Raw genomic sequence first — 20,659 nt, 5'->3', positions numbered from 1 at the left:
TTTGTTTATCCACCAATATATATTGTATGTGATGTAAAAAGTCTGCATTTTCGATCACTGTCCATCCTACATGGATGATTTCAGAGGACATATGATGTGGGACAGACTGCATAGAACTTCAGTCAATGAAACTCTGTTGATATGTGTAAGTTTGTTTTGTATTGAGTTATACTGGTTATGACCAGGCATGATTGTCAATTGTTTAGTTTACAATAAATTGCTGTGCCGTAACGCTTTCTTTTAGTAAACATTTTTTTTCATCTTAAATTAATACACAGTGAAACAAGAAATAAACATATATTTTGTAGTAGATGCTGCATGGATAATGACAAATCGACATTCTATCAAAAATCAAACTTCCTAAAAACAAACGCGAACTTTGTGTTGCGGTACTTTTTGTAAACATTTTCCCGTTTGGGGGCGACTTGCAGCTTCGCGGTTACTAACCGGCGCTCAGCAACTCCCGTCCTACTGGATGATTTACATAGATGAGGGAGTCAACACGCACTACAAGGACTGATTGTTACACGGGTTGGTGTTTGGTTTCGCTCTCAGTCACAGAAGACGTTCCACAAAGACTGAGGGTAGCGTCTTTAGATATGAGGATTCGTTATGTTGAGTAACACGGATAATCAAGTCTACCTATTGGAGAGTTTTATACTGCGACTGAAGTATATTACTCCATAAAACTACGCCATTTTAATGGTTTCAATATAGTTCAAAATGTCAGTTGCTTTAAAAAATCTGTGGGCGAACTGAGTAAGATATTATATAATATATATATGTGTATTAAATATGAATTCGTGGTCGTAACAGTTGATGTTATACTTTATGCAGAAATATTTTAGTCCATTAACGGGTTCGTTTTGTTTGACAGTTTTTGCTTAGGCGGCAGTTTTAATACCCTTGCCATTCTGATACTCTTCTGGCTATTGGCGCTGTCCTGTATGGAGAACGTGTCATCACTTTGGCTATCAAACAGATAGGCCCAGCAGAGTGAGAGGCGGACCAGTACCGGTCGTTCCCTCCCTCGTGTCTTGGGTGGAGCACATTTTTACTGCTTCACGGTAGGGAAATGGAAACTTGTGATCTATTCCCAGCTCGGAGTAAGTCTTTCCGTATCACATCCCTGATGTCCGAACCGAACACTGAACCTTACCTGCCGCCGCTCCAACCCCCTCTTCAGGCTTCGATTCCAAACTTTTCCGTGGCACCGCTTCGATCCTCATCGGCTGAGTGCTGCTTCGACTGGGGCTGCTCTGCACTGTCCTCGGCGACTCCCTGTTCAAGTACCCCGGTGAAAGACATGGAAGGTAAGTCCGTCTTCTTTGGATATAAAGTTTCTTGAAACGTTACTTCCTCCACAGTTTCAAGACTTGCGAAATCAAGAGAGGAATGACCATAGACATAGATAGCTACTGAAAACCGTCATCTCATTGGTTATCATTTACCCAAATCCAAAGTGCTTGTGTAATTAAAACAGTTGTTATTACGATACCTGTTTTGTAACACAGAAAGTGGCCGTGTATTTCAAACAGTCGATGTTACGATACCTGTTTTATATTCCTTAAGCTTATGACTGATAATTGGCTGATTTCAACATACTAAAGTAAAATTCACTTTAGATAGTGTATCAAACTGTCAAACTTAAGAAACAGAAATTAGTATATGAATAAATATTAAGGTTCCTTTCTTCTTTTTATTCTCTCATGGATGTATGATTTACATAAATGTAAAATGTAAGTGCATAGGTAGCTGTTTGTTCAACATAAATATAAATAGAGTTTGTTCTTTAAAAGATGTATTTTTAAACACTGCGTTTTGGCACGTTGTACATATTATTGTCTCGTGATTAAGGACATATGTCTTTGCTAGTTTGTCAAAAAGGGCTCTTCTTGTAAATGTTCCCGGCCTGCGACACAGAGGGTTAAGGATTGTTGTCGGGTCTTTAGTGCCGTATAAGAGTGAGAGTAAAATCCCACTGTTGGGCTAAATCAGAGAAACTCCGATTCTGCAGTGCATCAGTTGAAACTACAGTAGTTTTGTAGCTTTGCGTGAACATTTTTAAAAATTTGTAGGAAAACTGAAAGAATTTGAGAAAAAGTTGCAAGTGACGTGTTACACATAACGATTTGGTATAATAAAACTTACTGTTATGGTAACCTGAATGATAGGTTACAGCACAAGTTATGACAATTAACCACTAAATGCAACTTGTTAAAAAATTCGAAACCTTATAAAGAATTCTAACAAACGAATGACTGCACGCGCGCAACAGCAAGTACCACTTTTTCGAAACAGAGTCAGTCACTCACAATACGATTAGCCATCACGGAGAAGCCATTAGACACGTTATGATAACAGCCAGATCGAAAGTGTCGTATGGGCCGCCCTCATGTTCACGTGCAGTAACGAAAGGCAGTAAAATAAACTTACCGACATCATGTGACAAATGCGCGAGGTTTAGAAATAACGTACCTGGGGAAAAGGACACAAAACTATTACTGTGTTTCCATTCTCACCATAACCCAGTCTCTTTCTCTTATTCTGGGCCGGCGTGGCTAAGTGATTAGTGTACCCGAACTGTGATTCCACTGAGTCGTGACTCACTATCTACTGCTGAAAAAAACGGTAATTGTCCGTTAGGGCCGGATGTGTGTGGCCTCCCGCTAGTACAGCGGTAAGTCTCTGGAATTAGAACGCTAAAATAAGGGGTTCGATTCCTCTCGGTGGGCTCAGCAGATAGCCTGATCTGGCTTTGTTATAAGAAAAAAAACGGTTGTGTGTGGATATGTATGTTTCTCTCTTTTATATATATATATATATATATAGGTGGACTATAAATGTGACAGCAAAACCTCACTTTTGGATTAGAGTAGTCCAAGAGTAGACGGTGGGTGCTCTTCACTATCTACTTACCCTATAGTCTATCGGCTCTAAATTTAGATCAGCCACAGTAGGAAGCAGCTCTCTTATAGCTTTGCGTGAAATTCTTAGATACACCGTCTCTCTTTTACAGTAAAAACACTTGCATTTAGAAGACATTTCACTTAAATAATAACAATTTCGGAATAAGATTAAATTTAAGGCTCAAGTCTCAACCTGCGTGACTAATGCAATTACTAGTTATGGATGTTGTTTTCTCCCGCTTAAAGTATAATTTTGTTACGAAACAAATTATATGCGAAAAAATAAAAGACGGAAGGTTTGTTTGTTTTGGAATTTCGCACAAAGCTACACGAGGGCTATCTGTGCTAGCCGTCCCTAATTTATCAGTGTAAGACTAGAGGGAAGGCAGCTAGTCATCACCACCCACCGCCAACTCTTAGGCTACTCTTGTACCAACGAATAATAGGATTGACCGTAACATTATACACCCCCACGGCTGAAAGGGCGAGCATGTTTAGCGCGACGCGGGCGCGAACCTGCGACCCTCGGATTACGAGTCGCACGCCTTACGCGCTTGGCCATGCCAGGCCCAAGACGGAAGGAAAACAAATAACCCAGTTAGAATTATTGAGAGGTTCTGATAAAATGTAACCTAGCAATATACGTAGTAATTGAAATTAATTTATTACTTAATGAAACTGATTCTTCACAAACAGAGAGGTAAATAATGTCATAGGGCCAGGCATGGCCAAGCGTGTTAAGGCGTGCGAATCTGAGGGTCGCGGGTTCGCATCCCCCTCGCGCCAAACATGCTCGCCCTTTCAGCCGTGGGGCGTTATAATGTGACGGTCAATCCCACTATTCGTTGGTAAAAGAGTAGCCCAAGAGTTGGCGGTGGGTGGTGATAACTAGCTGCCTTCCCTCTTGTCTTACACTACTAAATTAGGGACGGCTAGCATAGATAGCCCTCGAGTAGCTTTGTGCGAAATTTAAAACAAACAAACAAACAAACAATAATGACATAAAGAAGATGAATACAGAAAAACTAAAGAAACTATTTAGTGCTGATCGTGAGACTTACAAACGTAGGAAAAATAGTACAGCTCACGTTGACTGTGCTACAAAGTGTGTGCTAACAATATGTTATATACTATAATAAAGGACAGCGTTGCTTAATTCATGTGTTGTTAATCAGTGTACTAGCCTCGTTTTAGGGGATATAATTATAGCCTCTGTCCTCCGCTGGGAGAGCAGTATGTGTTCGGACTTACAAAGTTAAAATCAGTGGTTCGATTCCCCTAGGTGGCCACAGCAGATAGCCCGATGTGGTTTTGCTATAAGGAAAGCACAAATACACAACCTAGCCTGTTTTCAACCTTAACATTAATAACAATGAGAAAAACGGTTTTAAACATGGTTTGACAAAAAATTATATATTCTTACTGCAGCCACAAACATGAGATATGTTATAGACTTTCTTAAGGAGAAAGTTTCAAAATGTAAACTGCTAGAAAACAATAAGGGACACTTTGAAACTGAAACGGCTCAGCATGGCCAGGTGGTTAAGGCGTGCGACTCGTAATCTGAGGTTCACGGATTCGAATCCCTGTCTCATCAGACATGCTCATCATTCAAGCCGTGGAGCGTTATAATATTTTGGTCAATGCCATTATTCGTTGGTAAAAGAGTAGCCCAAGAATTGGCGGTGGGTGATGATGACTAGCTGCCTGGTCTTACACTGCTAAATTGAGGACGGCTAGCGCAGATAGCCCTCGTGTAGCTTTGCGCGAAATTCGAAACAACAAAAAATTTAAACTGAATGCTGCCTCCGTGTTATAACGTACCTCGAGTAGTCATAGACGGCAAAGGTGGGTGAACTTATTTATTTGTCAATCTGTTATTTTTATAGAAACTTTCACTCCAGGTACGTCTGATTTTGTCCTCTGGTGAGACAGTAGTAAATCTATGGATTTACCCCCCACCCCCCCAGTAGTACAGCGGTATATCTGCGAACTTACAACACTAAAAACCAGATTTCGATACCCGTAATGGGCAAAGCTCCAATAATGCATTGTGTAGCTTTGTGATTAAATCTAAACAAAGTATGGACGTACAACGCTAAGATGTGGGGTTCGACTCCACATAAGATGGCCCACTGTGGTTTTGCTTAAACAACAATTACAATATACTTATTTGGAAATAAGTAAAATGCTCGGTTTCACATGAAATAATATAAATCTATAAAGTAATCCATTTCACTAATCATTTACGTTACTTTGGTTTAGTTTCAACTCGTATTGAAGATATTCTTATTTCGTGTCATTTACAAATCTCCAAAACCATTCTAAGATGTTTTTAATTTTTCTGAAGAACCGATAAACGGTATCCATACTTTTCTTGCTCTTTGAGACTTGCTTAGGTTTATTTCTGTTTATTTATACGTCATGAATTTAATAGTTTCGGTTCTCCCTCCCTGTATGAACATTTTTTAATCAAAATATTTTTATTTGATTTCTAAGTGGGGCAAGGACTGTTAAAATGTCAGATTTTACACATGATCAAGTCAGGCAAGGACTGTTAAAATGTCAGATTTTACACATGATCAAGTCAGGCAAGGACTGTTGAAATGTCAAATTTTGTACATTACTAACTCGGGCAAGGACTTTTCAAACATCAAATTTTACGCATTACTAAGTGGGGCAAGGACTGTTAAAACGTCAGATTTTATGCATTACTAAGTGAGGCAAAGTGTCTTCGGTGTTAGTTTAAAGTGAGATGGCTTAAACAACAATTAAATATTTTATTATTTTAAGTGATTCTGTATTAAATACACGTTAGTAAAAAGTCTATGATAAGAAACAAAGACACTAGTTGTGAGAATAATACAAGATTGCTTTTACAGCGGGAAAGCTCACCACGATAACTAATTTCGTACCGTTGCAGATATGTTTAGCACCTGAATAGTTGTTCTTGGCGAATTCCGCCAGGGTAGAGTTATGGTTCAGAAGTTTTTTACAGCAACATTTTTTTAAAGATGTAAGTAAAACAAAAATATTTCTAAGTATGTCGATACGAAATAGGTCTTTATGATTCCACAACGATGCAGTTGGCTGTATCTTCTGGTGCTGTTATAATAAACAACAATTTGAAGTTTAGAAATGGCACACAACAGTTCTTGTTTGATTATGTGGGGAAAATGACTTTAGAAACTAGAGTCTCACAGCAGGTCTATTCCACCTTCTCCCTGTTAAGTCTCTTTTATAGCAGGTCTATTCCACCTCTTGCCTGTTAAGTCCCCTCTACAACAGAACCATCCCACTTTCTACCTTTTAATTCTCCTCTGCCACAAGTCCATTTCACTTCCTACCTGTTAAATCTCACCCCTACCACAAGTCCATACCACCTCCTACCAGTTACGTCCCTCCCGACCCCAAGATACGTTTCAAAGGATTATTTTTCATTTGTCTACTTAAATAATCTTGGAAATCGAGATCCACTTGCGTCGGATAGCCTCAAGAAATGTTATAAAGATGTGTAATCTAAAGTTCACCTTCGATATTTTATTCAAAGAAAACTTCTTAGAAATAAAAACTGTGACTTCGACCAATATAAACTGATAGTCATGGTCATCAGGTTTATGGCGATCAATGAGATAATTTCAAGGAAGCTGGAATCCGTTCTTACAGAAAGAGATTAGCAACAATTATTAAAAATACTATCTTTTTATTGAAGTATCCACCGTGAATATTTTTGGTTAACATTTGAACTTGCAAAGGAGCTGGCGTATCCATTACGTTTCTGTCACGACCCTGTAAGTGATTTATTTCTAAGTAAATGAGAAAGATCATCAAATACTGCTACACTGCACTTGAATCGTTTGTTGATTATGGACTGTCATGATCCATTAGGTGTTTACTTCTTAAGTTTGTCGGAAGTTGTGTGACCTAGTGGTTAACGTACCGGGTTGCATACTGAAGGTCCACGGTTAAAACTCAATAGCATATTTTCATCTGTGGTTATGATACGAAAATGACAAACAATGATGTATTTGTTTTCGAAAGCCCCCCAGTAACACAGTACTTTGTCTGCGAACTTATACTGCTAGAAACTGGGTGAGCAGAGCACATATAGCGCTTTGTGTAGCTTTGTGCATAACAACAAACAAACGTTTTCGGGAACCAGATAAAGTCTTTATAGCAGCGTATGTTCCTCACTACTTCCCCTCTCTTTGAGTGGTAGCTCAAACCTAGGGATAGCTATATCTAAATCTGATTTAACCCATGTGTATCCAAAATACCATTAAAGTTAAAAATATCAGTGTAATTACTTACCAAAAACAAATGTAAGCTGTTATCTGATTTACATATTACTTACTTTGTTACAGTTACGTCACAACGTGCCACAAGTGAATTCATTGTGTTCCATTTGCTAGTTCCAGAGTGTAGTGTTACGTCGTTAATTACTTACCCTAAGGTTAATTCAGTTTCTTTGAATTCTTAGATTTTATGAATAATTATCTAATTTTTAAATTCTTTCATTCAAAGTATTTGAGATACACAAGTTACGCAAAATATGCACACACACAATCCTTCTTAAAGCAAAAATTTCCAGAACCCTCAGTACAGAGGGTCTAATAATTTATTATAGATAGAAAGGCAGATAGAGAGATAAAAGGTAGACGAATAGAGAACACGGACACATAGACAGAGAAAAAGGTATACATATATTATATAAAAGTAAATTCTACTTTTTCAATAAGTTTGAGAAAAAAATGAGTTTATATTTAGTTTAACGACCCAGTAGGGTCAGGTGGTTAGGGCGCTCGACTCGTAATCCGAGGGCCGCGGGATCGAATCCCCGTTATACCAAACATGTTCGTCCTTTCAGCCATAGGGCCGTTACAATGTTATAGTCAATTCCACTGTTCGTTGGTTAAAAAGTATCTCAAGAGTTAGAGGTGGGTGGTGATAACTAGCTGCCTTCCCTCTAGTCTTACATTACTAAATTAGGGACGGTTAGGGCAAATAGTCCTCGTGTAGCTTTGGGCGAACGTCAAAAAGTCTCCAGTTTATTGGTTTAGTTGACTTTCGTGATATTTTGAACTACTCTACACGAGTAATTTAGGCAGATCATTCAAGATCTGTTCAGAGCAATAATTTGCTAAACTTCAGAAATGTCGTTATTTGTTGGTAAGTTTAACAGACATTTTTGCATGTTGCTAAGAGCAACTATTCGCAGTTGCTGACTGTCTGTTGCTAACTTTCAGAACTGTTACTCTACGTTTCTGACTCACAAAATTGTCTGTTTCACACATACTATGCTACAAGATGTTATTCATTCCAGAGATAATATTCTTCTTGCTTACCTATTGTCATAGCAATTAGTGTATGTTGTAGCCTTATAAAGTCAGTAGCTACATATTGTTGATTGTCATAGGTGTTACTGTACGATGTTACATTATACAGTTAGTAGCTACATATTGTTGATTTTCATAGCCTTTACTATGTATTGCTAAATTTTAAAATTGTTAGTGTACGTATCTGAGTTTATAGCCATTATTACAGATTGTTAATTTTCAAAGCAGTTAGTGTATGCATCTTACTTCTAGAGGTGTCACCACTCGTTGTTACATTTCAAAACTGTTACTGCGTCTTGTTAATATTAAGAAAAATTATTGCATGTTTTTATTTTTCAGAGATGTTACTTCATATAGCTTTCGGAAATATTAGTTAGTACAACTTTCAGAGCTAATATTCCTGGTGGTGAGCTTCAGGACTAATACTAGAAGTAAAATGTTATTTAGCATCGGCCTTTAGAGTTATTGATAAAATAGCCTAAAAACACAAAAATTCATATAATGTGGACATATTTCAGAAGCGTCAACGGACTAGCACACAAAGTCATGTGCGCAAGACGTATTTATTAATCTAATATTAACTCACTGCTTTGAATTAAATAAGTATATATATATATATGTGTGTGTATACACAGATACGTATTAATCTTTTCGATATATCTTTTAACGAAGCCTTAATTATTTGAAGCTTAACTTTTACTTCATGATGACGAGAAACTCACTTGAAGTAAATACGTATTCTGAAGATGGCTTCTAGGAGTGTTAAAACTTTAATTGCAATAATGTTCAAATGAAAAAGACCATCACAATCTCAGAAAACTTTTATTCTTACCTACTCAAGACCGACTCACGTACACCACTACTATGCAGCACCCCAAACCTCACAAACCCGATTGTCCACTGTGACCCATAATGTCGACCCATGAATCATTAAACTAACCTTGGTAAATACATAGCGTGGACATTTTCTAAATATGTAACATCACTCGACTCCTTTTTCAATTTTTTTAACTTTAAAATTCATTCTTGACCAACTAAACCATAAAATATAGCCTTAATAGCCAGTTTTGATGTAATCTCCCTCTTCACAGAAGTCCCAACTACCGAATGCTGGAAGATAGTTTTAGAACTTTATATCCAAGACACTAGCCCCTTAATACAAATTAGCAACCTTCACAGAATTTACTTCCACCAAAACTAACTTTATGTTCAATGAACAAAACTACCTACAAATAAGTGGCTCAAGTATGGTCAATCCCGTGTCACCAGTTCTAACCAACAGTTTCATGACACAAATTGGATCTCAAGCGATCAATTTAGCCTTACACCCACCACTATACTGGTACAATTGCTGGATTCACATTTACAGAACACACACTTTGTGTTTTTTTTCAACCACATTACCCCATACATACCAACATTAAGTTCCCCTGTGAACATGAGAAAATTAACCAATAAGCATTTCTCAACTTCAAGATTATAAGAAACGATACACAATTTAAAAAAAATCACCTATACTGAATTATACATTCCCTGGGACTCAGCACATGAAACAAAACAAAAACTCAACATATTAAAAAACCAAATAAAGACAGCCACAAAACTATGTTCACCTGATAAAATTAATGATGAAATCAACAAAATAAAAGAACACTTCATCAACATCAACAAATTTCCTCCAAAAGTCGTTGAAAAAATTATATATACACACACCGAGATCTACAACACGCTCAACAACAAACAAACAGCAATAAATTCCCAGAAACAACAAACTATAAAACATTACACTGCTGCATACCATATGTTCCTGATATCAACGAAACAATACCTAACATTTGGAAAAAAAAATTGTGGCAAAACACAACATTCCAGTAAACACCAAATTTATTCAAAAGCCAGGTAGAAAACTAAAATCTAAACTATGTAAGCACTACTCTGACAAACACAATACCAACATTATTTATAAAATACAATGCAAAATCAAAGAAGTCCTACTTAAAAAACAACTCAAAGCAAAACTGAACCAATATAAAAGAACACATTTATACCTATACTAATTAATAGCCTAGCATGTACTGCAACGCCCTCTACAATCCCGTACTCGTTTACACTCTTCTTCCTAAGACATGCGCCCGGTAACAGTCACTTGCAAACTCTCTTTGTGAATCTGAAGATGACCTAAGAAGGTCAAAATGTTGTTCTGTACTTTATTTTAGTTAAAGTTTCAACATCCATACCAGCTGTATTGAGAATACATTTTTAGCTTATTCTTGTTACTTAATTTGGTCAAATTAAATAACTGATTACAATATTACGTTTGCTGGATGGTCAGATAGTTTCTGAAACTGTCTAAAAGTTACAAGGTGCAATTCAGAAAAGTTAAAGATTTAAATAATTGGCAACTCAGTGGTGATACAATCTTTCAAAGCTCATAAATGAAGTTTTAGACAACTCGTGCATCCCAGTGGGACAGCGGTAAGTTTACGGACTTAAAACAACGTTAAAATCCAGGGTGGACAAAGTAGATAGATAGTCCAATGTGACATTGCTGTACGACAACCGACCAACCAACAACAACTCATATCCTCCTTTCTCTGGACAGTCGTTATTTTAAAGATAAACTGCAGTACTGCCACCTATATCCTTACCAAAATTTCGGATTCCTTCATGTGACTGGGCGGGTCTTTGAAACCTGACTAGAGAGTTTGTGAATATTGTATGTTAGGCGAATCACTCCTTTAAAAAAAATCCAATAACCCGATTGATCTCGAAATGTAAGCCTTCCGAGATTATGAGCTTTTTTGTTTTGTTTTTTCTTAATTCATCTTATTATAGATTATAAGTTTTGTATGTATCATGATAATATATCGTAGAATTATTCTTTCTATGTGGTACTTAGTTTTAAAAAAATTAGGAAGTCTAAAAGGTTAAAGACAACAGCAAAATAGAAAAAACAAACACCTTAGTGTGTAACAGTCATGAATATTTAATAGTGGAGTCGGTCCAAATATCTTATAATGTTTGTCTAATGTCTGTTAATAAGACGAGAAAAGAGTGAAAGAATTTCAGATTACTTATAAAGTTAATCATTATTTAGTTGTTAGGTAGGAGACAGACGGCTCATTCCAAATACCTTGTATATTTGATCTTTATCTCTAGTCAGGTGGGATGAAAGGAAATAATTCAAGTAACATCAAGAGCCGATTAGTGAGTGGAGATGGAATGATAATGAGTTATTGAAATGCAATAAAAACTTAGTTTTGTTAACTTATATACTATCTTATACACCTAAGCTAAGCTAAATATATTTCGATTAATTGATAAAACTGATAGATTCAACATTCGTTTTTTGAAGTTTATTCATCAATAATTTCAGTTTTTTACATTACATTAATCCAGAAATTGAAATTTCTTTAAATCAAATAAATACTGTTGAATTGTGCAATTCCAAAAGTTGAAAAACGTTTTTCGCTTGTAAACGTTTGAAGACTTGCGCTTTATATAAAATAAAATATTGCTTGTGACCCCATTAGAGTTTTACACTAAGTAGTAAGTTTTGCAACATTTTATATGGCGCTGGCAGAATTCTAATTTAATAACAATGTTAAATATGTCACTCAAACAAACCAGTCACTTTGAATCGCATTTATTAATTTTGTTTTGGCTGTTGCAACACGCGGTGTAAAACAGAAAAACTATCCAGATAAACTGGATTTGTAATTATTCAATTCCTAATTAAAATCCACAAGGTAACCGTAGCAGTAACTAGTTGGTTTAATTGCAACATTGGTGATGTGTACATATTGTTTATTTAAATACTCTTACGGGCTCGGCATGGTCAGGTGGTTAAAGCGCTGAACTCGTAAACCGAGGGTCGCGGGTTCGAATCTAGGTCACACCACACGTACTCGCCCTTTCAGCCGTGAAGGCATCATAATGTGACAGGCATTCTCACTATTTGTAGCCCAAGAGTTGGTGGTGGGTGGTGATGACTAGCTGCTTTCCTTCTAGTATTACACTGCTAAATTAGGGACAACTAGCACAGGTAGTCCTCGTGTAGCTTTGCGAGAAATTCAGAAACAAATATATTATTATGGATTCTCTAACCAACAACATCCACAAACAACTTGATGCATAAACAGTTTAGAAATATTGGTATAAAATATCGCTAATTCTTGATAGATTATTTTTTTACAATTTCCAGTACTACAAGCTTCATAAAAAGTGTTTAAGAACTGAAGCTTGAAAGGTTGTCTCGAACTAATAAAGGAGACAGAAACGTTCATGCGAAACACACCATGATCATAAACAAATGCAGTGCTTATATAAGCACATGCTGTAAGAAGGTTGAGAAGTTTTAAGAACTAAAGTGAGAGAGATATTAAACTCAAATACAAGGAAATTTCCAATTTAATCATCCGTGAAGATAAAATCAGGGCTATGCTTCAAACTAAATAATACGCCGCACAAATTATTGACTTCTCTTCCTGTTAATATTTTATAACTACAAAACACTTGATGGGTTTTTACTTCAACATTTAAGTCGTTCAAGTTCTCACCGCTGTCTCCTACATCCACACTCCATCCACTAAGGAAATATTGTAGCCAGCAGTAACAAACAATGTATCTTCAATTTAAGTAACATAGAAGCAAATATTTTCTATTAATAATTAAGAGTTACAAAAATACGAGAAAAGTTAGAACTGCCATTAGGACAATAAAACTCGGGCATCGAAATAAAAACTTATGTTTCTCACTACAATTTTTCAAACAGATGCTTACGTATAATACATTAGTTTTAGCACTTGCCTTGAAATAGTTATTTATGTGTTTTAGTACTCGGATTGATATAAGTATGTATGACTTTTAATACTTGTCTTAATGTAGTTATTTAACTCTTACGGTTTGTCTTGAACTATTTGTTCAAGTCTTTCAGTTCTCTTCTCTATACTTACACACATTGTTAACTGCCTGTGATAGGCCTATATGCTCGAAACGTTGCTAATATATATAGTCTTTTTCGTATTTGTTTTGTTAGCGAGATAAATGTATTAAGCATTTGATTTGTTACGAATCTTTAAATGGTATTTAGTCGTTGTCTGTATCTTAATGGCCTTCTTCGCAAGAATCGAAAAGTTGTTTAATAGTAATGATAAACGAAACTGTGTTTAAATGTTTAAAGGAAGTTATTTGGTGGATGATGATGTAACGATGGTCAACAGAAATATGTTGAAACGCTGATAGAAATCACAAGAAAGTCATCAGATGATGAAATGAAGAAGACCTGTTTTAAATTGTTTAATGTTGTCGTTATATATGTAATTACAGGTGTATATTGACTTCAAAAATGCAAAGATATGTTTAAAACGTCGTTATCTCTGATAACTTACTAGACATATAACAATCTAAAGAATACTAACTGAACTATAATGAAATGTTGCTAGTTCTGATAACATACAGGGACTAGAAAACTATTACGTTTGCTGAACGACATGGTATCAGCGAATAATGACAAGCAAGAAGGACCAAACATTTTAATGATATTTCTATATATCCTAAATCCAGTAAAAGCATTTGAGATATACAGAATTATCATTTTCTTATATATATATATTTTTCAATACTAATCTCTTTAGTGATCGATGCGAAAAATGCAAGTAGGTGGAAAAATCTCTCCTAAGGAAAGGTTGTACTAATCAAGTGTTAAACACATAAGACTAAATCACCTGATCATGCATGTTGTCCAATAAAGAAAGATACAGCAGGATGCAAGTTATCCAACCGTAACTTCCCTAGCTTTCATCGTCTTTGCGCTAAACCTATCTCAGTGATTACATAGGTCGCGTGAGAAAAATGATGGATACCATTTTTGTTAAGCATCTATGATAATGTATAAACCCCCCACCCAAGTTTTCTAAATTATGGTTTACATTATTTATTAGAGATGTACATCAGTAACGTTATTTGTTATGTATACATCTGTATTATTGTGCCCTGAAAAAGTATCACATTTCTAAAGTGTGGTATAGATTCATTACTGGTGCTATGAAGAACTAGCTGAGACAGCGGTACTCATTCTAAATACGCGCTTGAAATAATAAAACCGTCCGTCACAAGTAAAGGAAGTACTTATTTCAAATTTGTTTTTTAAACAGTAGAATTGTCTCATAAAGTTAAGGAGAAAATGATGTTAAATACGTGATTTAAACAACAGAATCGTCTCATAAAATTAAGGAAATACTGATGTTAAATTTGTGTTTTAAACAATAGAATTGTCTCATAAAATTGAAGAAGTAATGATGTGATGCTAAATACGTGATTTTAACAATAGAATCGTATCATAAATTTAAGGAAATGTCAATTTTAAATTTGTGCTTGAAACAATCGTCTCGTTGTTGCAAGATGTTATAAAATATTATGTACGCTAAGAGGTTATTTGATGTTAGATGTTTCTACTGTTTTAATTTAATCTGTAAACAGATAACCTTAAATATGGGACAAAGAATCCCAGTGCCAGAAATAGAAATGTAACCAACCATGTTCTGAACAATTTGAAGAAACCTGTGTTAGTTATGATCGAAGATTAGCTGCGTATGCTCTCAGTATGTTTTGTTATTTCTATACATTTACTTGCACACAAACGTATCACACCGTATTCGTCATGTCTTCCAGCCTGCCTGCTCAGTGCGGGCAAAGAACGGCCGAGCCTGTCCGAGACTTATCGTACAACGACGGAGTCCTACGGTCTTCCTGACGAGTTCAAAAACACCACATGCAGCGGCCCTCAGTCACCGTCTTCTGCCGACACCAATGTCTGCGGTGCCCGGGAGAAAAAGCCAGTGCATCCTAAGCTAATAAATGTTAGTGCAATCTTGGAGATGAAGTCCCTGTGGGACGAATTTAATGAATTGGGAACAGAGATGATTGTCACAAAGGCTGGCAGGTAAGTGTTGGATTTAGTTCATAACACAGATGGACGTTCGAACATATCGAACTTTTACAGATTTCTCTCTCTCTGCCGATAATTTATTAGTCCAGTATTCTCTTAACCTGTATATCTTGGATTTCTAGTCTATACTTGTAAAAGTTGATATACCACGTTTAAAACTTTACCAAGCGAAAGTTCCTAAGATTAAATACATGTCTGTAGTCACGTGAGAGGTTAGTAATCACAGTTTCATGTGTTTTCTGTCATTTTATAACTTAGTTTTCTGATAGGGTCGCTAGAATTAGAAGATGTAGGAGAAACCTGGGGGGGGGTAGCCTCCTGGCTGAGAAACTCTTTACTGAACATTTTACTTGGTAAATAACACACATCATTTGGGGGGAAGTTCCCAAACAATTAACTTAGTAATTAGACAAGTATTGTCACTGAATGTTATTACAATGATAACCATATAAATCAATCTATTATTATTGCGTTTAATCTATTGTCACATTTAGACTTTGGATGAGATACAGGTATTTAACAAGATCTTCGTGTAGGTTCATAACGTCGATATGTGTGTATTCAGAAGTGATAGCAGATTTTTTTTCTGGTTTTCTTCCTAAGCTTTCCTTCGACAATTTCATCAACTAAAAGCTAAACCTAACCATGAGACTGCATAACCTCAGACATTCGTTCGTTACTAATGTTTAGAAAATAGTGTATGTGTTTTAACAAAACTCAAACCAGACTTTATTCTACATATATCTACTCGAAAGGGGAGGGTCTCATGGTCGCCTGGTGAAGTCACTTGCTTTAACCTCTCGCACTGCAATACAGTAGTGTGTTGTCTGTTAGTCAGTCGGTAGACACCAAAGTGACGTCACATAAGGGACGCTTAACATTTCAATTTGTACTGTAAAACGCCAGTAAAGTGTACACATGCCATGAATGATGAAAAGAAGTAACCAATCTCTTGGACACAACATCGAATGACATATGATTGTTGTTTTTTTGTTTTTTTGAATTTCGCACAAAGCTACTGGAGGGCTATCTGTGTTAGCCGTCCCTAATTTAGTAGTGTAAGACTAGAGGGAAGGCAGCTAGTCATCACCACCCACCGCCAACTCTTGGGCTACTCTTTTACCAACGTATAGTGGGATTGACTGTCACATTATAACGCCCCCACGGCTGAAAGGGCGAGCATGTTTGGAGCGACGGGGATGCGAACCCGCGACCCTCAGATTACGAGTCGCATGCCTTAACACGCTTGACCATGCCGGGCCTAATCACATATGAACTTCAAAAGCAAGAAATAATAATATTTGTTACTCTTTATTTCGGATTTTACTTACTCTTGACACGGAACGCTTTCTCGAACATTGCGGACCTACATTTAATGTAGGGCTGGCATGGCCAGGTGATTAAGATGATCGAGTCGTATTCTGAGGGTCGCGGGTTCGAATTCCCGTCACACCAAACACGCTCCCCCTTCCAGTAGTAGGGGCGTTATAATGGTACAATTAATCCCACTATTATTTGGTAAAAGAGTAACGCAAGATGATTAGCTGTCTTCCCTCTAGTCTTACACTCCTAAATTAGGGGTAGCTAGCGCATATAGCCCTCTTGTAGCTTTGCGTGAGAATTCCAAGCAAGCAAACAAACAAAACGTCATTCGTTCGTTACGAAAACGTAGAAGATAGTGTTTATGTTAACAAAATTTACACCGAATGTTCTTCCATACATACATATAAAGACAGTTAAAGGTCCTTAGTGTGTCTATTTTGGTGTTTTTTTTTTAATTAATATCTTCAAGGATATTGATTATCATCTTACCAGCAATAATAGTTGTGTTCATGCGAATCGTCTTAGATGAAGTTTATTATTGTGGAAGAAGATATTTGATTTAATTATTTATACGCTCTTAATATAAGCCATATCTTTTAATAAATATCGTTAACAATATCTCAGGTGTTTTAGAGATAATTTCATGATATATTGAAAATTCGACACATAACAGATTATAACAAAACACTTCCTTAGTTTCTTGTAATATATTCCCATTACGTCATTGCCTTTGTTCATTTCACTTCCAATAAACTTGTGGTTTTGTTATCCAAATATTGGTATACGTTAACAGTGCCACGTCCTAGATTAATTTGTTAGAATAGTGAACCCACTTTATGATTGTTAGTTTGCAGTATACGTTACCTTTTTTTTTTCACTTGATGTCATACATTTGTTCAAAGCAACATTCGTATAATTCGGGATCGAGGGTATATATATGTTTACCTTGTGCAACTTGTGTTTCCAGAAAAAAAAGAAGAAAGAAAAGGACAACTAGAGAGATATTTTTTACCTAAACAAATATAAATCTTTACTGCGTGAAAAAGACAATTACGTTTCTTACTGCAGTCTTTACTACCACGAGGTTTTTGTTTGTTTGTTTGTTTTTGAATTTCGCACAAAGCTACTCGAGGTCTATCTGTGCCAGCCGTCCCTAATTTAGCAGTGTAAGACTAGAGAGAAGATAGCTAGTCATCACCACCCACCGCCAACTCTTGGGCTACTCTTTTACCAACGAATAGTGGAATTGACCGTCATATTATACGCCCCCACGGCTGGGAGGGCGAGCATGTTTAGCGCGACGCGGGCGCGAACACGCGACCCTCGGATTACGAGTCGCACGCCTTACGCGCTTGGCCATGCCAGGCCCCTACCACGAGGTAACGGGCAAACTAAATTCAAGTAACTACTGGTGGTTTTGGTTTTCAGTGAAGACTCACACCCTTCTTATTAAAACTAAACTCAAGTAGCTACTGGTGGTTTTGGTTTTCAGTGAAGACTCACACCCTTCTTATTAAAACTAAACTCAAGTAGCTACTGGTGGTTTTGGTTTTCAGTGAAGACTCACACCATTGTTATCGAAACTAAACTCAATAAGCATATTCTAACGTAATAAAATTGTACTTATGTCCTGAAGAAATCATTAGTAATTTTTTAACATTTAATTATATTTTTAAGGTGCTTGTATGTTGATATTAAACAATTTAGAAAAGTCAGAGGATCAAGGGGTTTGGGGGGACATGGAGTTAGAAAACATATTGAAATTTAAGAGTTCGAACAATCACTTTGAAAAAATATTTTCATTGCTAAACGATTCGCTTTTCCATATTTTGTTGGAGACTCACACCATTCATTTTAAAAACGAAACTCAAGTAGCTACTGGTGGTTTGATTTTTTTTGAGTGAAGACCTACACCCTTCTTATTAAAACTAAACTCAAGTAGCTACTGGTTGTTTTGGTTTTCAGTGAAGACTCACACCCTTCTTATTAAAACTAAACTCAAGTAGCTACTGGTTGTTTTGGTTTTCAGTGAAGACTCACACCCTTCTTATTAAAACTAAACTTAGTAGCTACTGGTTGTTTTGGTTTTCAGTGAAGACTCACACCCTTCTTATTAAAACTAAACTCAAGTAGCTACTGGTTGTTTTGGTTTTCAGTGAAGACCCACACCCTTCTTATTAAAACTAAACTCAAGTAGCTACTGGTTGTTTTGGTTTTCAGTGAAGATCCACACCATTGTTATTAAAACTAAACTCAAGCAGCTACTGGTTGTTTTGGTTTTCAGTGAAGACTCACACCATTCTTTTTAAAACAAAACCCAAGTAACTACTGGTGGTTTTGGCTTTCAGTGAAGATCCACACCATTGTTATTAAAACTAAACTCAATAAGCATATTCTTAACGTAGTAAAATTCTACTTATGTCCTAGAGAAATCATTAGTAATTTTTTAACATTTAATTATATTTTTAAGGTGTTTGTATGTTGATATTAAACAATTTAGAAAAGTCAGAGGATCAAGGGGTTTGGGGGACATGGAGTTAGAAAACATATCGAAATTTAAGAGTTCGAACAATCACTTTGAAAAAATATTTTCACTGCTGAACGATTTGATTTTCCATATTTTGTTGGAGATTCAACACCGCATATCATCTTGAAGGGAAAAAGAAAAGGAATTTCACACAGACATGTCTATACTCATTCATTATATGGTGGCATTTTTTGTTTGTTTTGGCATTTGTTTGTCTACTTTGTAATCTTTCTATATTTCGACTACAGTTTAAGTTGTAACTGGTCATAATTAAGTCAAACCTGGTGGATCCAGAAGCCTTAAATCTTCACCATGTCATCAGTTAAATTTAATTTTCGTGAGTGTCTGAAATGCAGAAATGAGTATTGGACAGATCGTCCGAGTATGATACCACAAAAAAAATTAAAAACTGATTTGATACGTAAGTACGAATCAAGTAACTCGCAATAAGTATGATTACAGACGCAAAAAAGTTTTGTATGTTACCACCAGAGCAAGTCGAATAGCAGAGAAGCTGGCTCACGTGAAAAAGTTGTATACAAAGAATCAAGTGGCTTGGTCGAAGCGTATGTTCTACAAGAAGGGCATGCTGTTATATGAAGTGTCCCAAGCTCGATGATTCAGGGTGGTCTTAAGCCATGAACTGGGCAGAGAACAACACAAGCAGCACGTGCATCACCTCTTGTACGACCAGCGAGGGTGTTAATAAACATTGAAAATAAATATTTTATTCCTTGCTTAAAGCGTTGCTTGTCAGCCGTGTCTCGTTCGTGTAGGTGTCTAGTTCTGCATTATTTAGTTGGTAGCATTTAAAAGTCAATTTCTTGGAAAATTACGTGCGAAGTAAGTAATATTTGTCACCCATTAGCAGAGTAAAAGCTAAAATTTCAAAGCCAGAGTTTTTTTTATCAACATGACACAAGATAACCGATCATGGAGTTTGAGTCACAAAGTAATAGTAGTGTGTGTTAATAATAATTACCTGTCTAAAGCAAGCTACCAACGTAGGTGATTACTACAAATAGTTTGAAATAATATATCAAGTGCCTTTTGTGAATATGTCTATCTGTTCTTCACGAAACGTCCCAGTCTTCCGAACTCAGATTACCATAGAATTTGCAATGTTTATTTAATATGCTTACATTTTACTAGCTGTACAAGCATTTGAGTCACCCACATCCGTTTGTTACTCCTAGTGCGCATTTCCGAAAATTGATAAGAAACGTTCAGGGGTTTCCAGATTCCCAGGACACCTTGATGTATAAGCTAAACAATATACTAGAAACAATTATAATATGTGACCGGTAAGGGTGAATTTCGAGCAAACTTTATGAAACTATTCAGTTGACATGCGTGACGAATGATGTATATATACATTGTCCCACATCCCCGTTGAAGCCAACAGAAAAAAAAGTTATCAAAGATTGTTAATTTAAAATGGGAAATAGGGATCTTCAAAAGTTTCAGAAACAAATTTGTTTGTTTGAAATTAAGCACAAAGCCGCACAATGAGTTGTTTGTGCTATGCTCACCACGAGTATCAAAACCCGATTTCTAACTTTGTGGGTCCGCAGACATGCTGCTGTGCTACTAGGGTCTACAGAAACAATATAGG

General features: G+C 36.3%; 1 protein-coding gene across 3 annotated transcripts in view; it reads left to right on the top strand.

Moving 5' to 3' along the window:
- LOC143255561 (T-box transcription factor TBX10-like) overlaps window positions 1-20,659 on the top strand; it is a 108,079-nt gene that overhangs the window by 10,318 nt on the left and 77,102 nt on the right. The window contains exons 1-3 of one of the 3 annotated variants that reach the window (XM_076511403.1): window positions 477-759; window positions 878-1,313; window positions 14,918-15,188. In XM_076511403.1, coding sequence (XP_076367518.1) covers window positions 1,076-1,313; window positions 14,918-15,188 — 509 coding nt within the window. In that variant the 5' untranslated portion in view covers window positions 477-759; window positions 878-1,075. Of the gene's footprint in view, window positions 1-476; window positions 760-877; window positions 1,314-14,917; window positions 15,189-20,659 lie in introns of those variants that run through there. The other 2 variants (XM_076511401.1, XM_076511402.1) reach the window with 2 other exon arrangements.

This window comes from Tachypleus tridentatus, chromosome 7, assembly GCF_004210375.1.
Source record: "Tachypleus tridentatus isolate NWPU-2018 chromosome 7, ASM421037v1, whole genome shotgun sequence".
Taxonomy (NCBI): Eukaryota; Metazoa; Arthropoda; class Merostomata; order Xiphosura; family Limulidae; genus Tachypleus; species Tachypleus tridentatus.
The sequence above is the reverse complement of the archived record's forward strand: the minus strand, read 5'-3'. Positions and strand labels throughout refer to the sequence as shown.